A 3,838-nucleotide genomic window follows, 5' to 3' on the forward strand; every position below is an offset into this window, starting at 1 on the left:
GGCATCTTCAACTTGCTGTCTTTGGAGGCAGCCACGTCCTTGTCGGCAAGGGACAGGTCCCCCTCCAGTTGCGCACTGTCCATTTTGGCTCCAACATCCACCTCCGCACTGGGCAGAGACACTTCCATGTCAGGGGCTGTCATCTCCATCTTGGGGCCTTTCAGGTCCAGCTTGGGGCCCTTGAGGTCCACCTGGGGGCCCGTGAGGTCCACTTTGGGCATCTTCAAGCTGGGCATCTGCACCTTGGGCAGGTGCCCTTTGAGGCCGGCTCCCTCGGGCACATGGCCCTCTGGGAGCTTCATGTCCAGATGGCCTGCCTGGACCTCCATGTCAGCAGAAGGGGGCTGAATGCTGAGGTCGGTGGTCTCCAGGTCCCTCTGCATGGAGGGGAGGCTCATGTGGGCCTCCATGTTTGGCGCAGACACATCCACTGAGGCCTCGATGGACTTGCCTGGGGCTGACATCCCGAATGATGGCATCTTGAACTTGGGCATCTTGAACTTGCTGTCTTTGGTGGCGGTGACGTCCTTGTCAGCAAGGGACAGGACCCCCTCCAGCTGCCTGCCGTCAAGTTTGGCTCCCGGGGCTTGGACATCCACCTCCACGCTGGGCAGAGACACTTCCACATCGGAGGCTGTCATCTCTGCCTTGGGGCTTTTCAGGTCCAGCTTGGGGCCCTTGATGTCCACCTGGGGACCCTTGAGGTCTACTTTGGGCATCTTGAAGCTAGGCATCTGCACCTTGGGCAGGTGCCCTTTGAGGCCAGCTCCTTTAGGCACGTGGCTCTCTAGGAGCGTCATGTCCACCTGGCCAGCCTGGACCTCCGGGTCGCTGGAAGGAGGCTGAATGGTGAAGTCAGTGGTCTTGAGGTCACCTGGCATAGATGGGAGGCTCACCTCGGCCTCCACCTTCGGCACAGACATGTCCACTGAGGCCTCAATGGACTTCCCTGGGACTGACACCCCGAAGGACGGCATCTTAAACTTGGGCATCTTGAACTTGCTGTCTTTGGTGGCGGCCATGTCCTTGTCAGCCAAGGACAGGTCCCCCTCCAGCTGCTCTACCTTGTCTCTGGTGGCCTGGATGTTCACCTCCACACTGGGCAGAGACACTTCCACATCGGGGGCCATGGGGACCATTACTTCCACCTTGGGGCTTTGCAGGTCTAGTTTGGGGCCCTTGATGTCCACCTGGGGGCCCTTCAGGTCCACTCTGGGCATGTCAAAGCTGGGCATCTGCACCTTTGGCAGGTGCCCTTTGAGGCCGGTTCCCAGAGGCACGTGGCCCTCTGGGAGCTTCATGTCCACCTGGCCAGCCTGGACCTCCAGGTCGGTGGAAGGAGGCTGAATGCTGAGGTCAGTGGTCTTAAGGTCGCCCTGCATGGAGTGGAGGCTCACCTCGGATGACACCTTCGGTGCAGACACGTCCACCGAGGCCTCGATGGACTGGCCTGGGGCTGACACCCCGAATGATGGCATCGTGAACTTGGGCATCTTGAACTTGCTGTCTTTGGTGGTGGCTAGGTCCTTGTTGGCCAGGGACAGGTCCCCCTGTAGCCGTGCGCCATCCAGCTTGGCTCCCGGGGCCTGAACGTCCACCTCCATGCTGGACACAGACACCTCCACATTAGGGGCCATCACCTCTGCTTTGGAGCCTTTCAGGTCCAGCTTAGAGTCCTTGACGTCCATCTGGGGGCCCTTGAGGTCCACTTTGGGCATCTTGAACTTGGGCATCTTGAACTTGCTGTCTTTGGCAGCAGCCACGTCCTTGTCAGCTAGAGACAAGTCCCCCTCCAGACGCACGCCATCTACCTTGTTTCCCAGGGCCTGGATCTTCACCTCCATGCTGGGCAGAGCCACCTCCACATCGGGGTCAGTGGGGACCACCACTTCCACCTTGGGGCTTTTCAGGTCCAGCTTGGGGCCCTTGACGTCCACCTGGGGGCCCTTGAGGTCCACTTTGGGCACCTTGAAGCTGGGCATCTGCACCTTGGGCAGGTGCCCTTTGAGTTTGGCTCCTTTGGGCATGTGGCCCTCTGGGAGCTTCACATCCACCTGGCCAGCCTGGACCTCTAGATCGGCAGTAGGGGCCTGAATGCTGAGTTCAGTGGTCTTAAGGTCCCCCTGCATGGAAGGGAGGCTCACCTCGACCTCCACTTTCGGCGCAGACACGTCCACCAAGGCCTCGAAGGACTTCCCTGGGGCCGACGTTCCGAATGATGGCATCTTGAACTTGGGCATCTTGAACTTGCTGTCTTTGGCGACAGCCACGTCCTTGTCAGGCAGGGATAGGTCCCCCTCCAGCTGCACGTCATCCAGCTTGGCTCCCGGGTCCTGAACGTCCATCTCCACGCTGGGCAGAGACACCTCCATGTCAGGGGCCATCACCTCTGCCTTGGGGCCTTTCAGGTCCAGCTTGGGGCCCTTGATGTCCACCTCGGGGCCCTTTAGGTCCACTTTGGGCATCTTGAAGCTGGACATCTGCACCTTGGGCAGGTGCCCTTTGAGGCTGGTTCCCTCGGGTACATGGCCCTCTCGGAGCTTCACATCCACCTTTCCAGCCTGGACCTCCAAGTTGGCGGTAGGGGCCGGAATGCTGAGGTCAGTGGTCTTGAGGTCGCCCTGCATGGAAGGGAGGCTCATGTCGCCCTCCATCTTCAGCACAGACACATCCACCGAGGCCTCGATGGACTTGCCTGGGGCTGACACTCCGAATGATGGTATCTTGAACTTGGGCATCTTGAACTTGCTGTCTTTGGCGATGGCCACGTCCTTGTCAGCCAGGGATAGGTCCCCCTCCAGCTGCGCGCTGTCCAGCTTGGCTACCGGGGCCTGAACATCCACATCCACACTGGGCAGATGCACCTCCACGTCCGGGGCCATCATCTCCACCTGGGAGCCTTTCAGGTCCAGTTTGGGGCCCTTGATGTCCACCTGGGGGCCCTTGAGGTCCACTTTGGGCATCTTAAACTTGGGCATCTTGAACTTGCTGTCTTTGGTGGCGGCCATGTCCTTCTCAGCCAGGGACAGGTCCCCTTCCAGCTGTGCGCTATCTACCTTGTCTCCCGGGGCCTGGATGTTCACCCCCACACTGGGCAGAGACACTTCCACATCGGGGGCCATGGGGACCATCACTTCTGCCTTGGGGCTTTGCAGGTCTAGCTTAGGGCCCTTGAGGTCCACTTTGGGCATCTTGAAGCTGGGTATCTGCACCTTGGGCAGGTGCCCTTTGAGGCCAGCTCCCAGAGGCACGTGGCCCTCTGCGAGCTTCAAGTCCACCTGGCCAGCCTGGACCTCCACGTCAGCGGAAGGGGCCTGAATGCTGAGGTCAGTGGTCTTGAGATCCCCTTGCATGGAGGGGAGGCTCACTTCGGCCTCCACCTTTGGCACAGACACATCCACCGATGCCTCGATGGACTTCCCTGGGGCAGCCACCCCAAATGATGGCATCTTGAACTTGGGCATCTTGAACTTGCTGTCTTTGGCGATGGCCACATTCTTCTCAGCCAGGGATATGTCCCCCTCCAGCTGCACGCCATCCAGCTTGGCTCCCGGGGCCTGGACGTCCACATCCACACTGAGCAGAGACAACTCCACATCAGGGGCAGTGGGGACCGTCACTTCCGCCTTGGAACTTTTCAGGTCCAGCTTGGGGCCCTTGACGTCCACCTGGAGGCCCTTGAGGTCCACTTTGGGCCCCTTGAAGCTGGGCTTCTGCACCTTGGGCAGGTACCCTTTGAGTCTGGCTCCCTCGGACACGTGGCCCTCTGGGAGCTTCACATCCACCTGGCCAGCCTGGACCTCCAGATCGGCAGTAGGTGGCTGAATGCTGAGGTCAG

At 60.2% G+C, this 3,838-nt stretch overlaps 1 protein-coding gene across 1 annotated transcript in view; it reads right to left on the reverse strand.

Moving 5' to 3' along the window:
* The window catches only part of AHNAK2 (AHNAK nucleoprotein 2), a 33,616-nt gene that overhangs the window by 7,860 nt on the left and 21,918 nt on the right, over window positions 1-3,838 (reverse strand). The window contains exons 11-16 of the mRNA XM_037730226.1: window positions 3,516-3,557; window positions 2,955-3,029; window positions 2,027-2,435; window positions 1,890-1,996; window positions 1,563-1,640; window positions 102-1,064 (exon numbers count right to left, since the gene is read on the reverse strand). Coding sequence (XP_037586154.1) covers window positions 102-1,064; window positions 1,563-1,640; window positions 1,890-1,996; window positions 2,027-2,435; window positions 2,955-3,029; window positions 3,516-3,557 — 1,674 coding nt within the window. The remainder of the gene's footprint in view (window positions 1-101; window positions 1,065-1,562; window positions 1,641-1,889; window positions 1,997-2,026; window positions 2,436-2,954; window positions 3,030-3,515; window positions 3,558-3,838) is intronic.

Source organism: Cebus imitator, unplaced genomic scaffold (genome assembly GCF_001604975.1).
Source record: "Cebus imitator isolate Cc_AM_T3 unplaced genomic scaffold, Cebus_imitator-1.0 Scaffold338, whole genome shotgun sequence".
Classification (NCBI taxonomy): Eukaryota; Metazoa; Chordata; class Mammalia; order Primates; family Cebidae; genus Cebus; species Cebus imitator.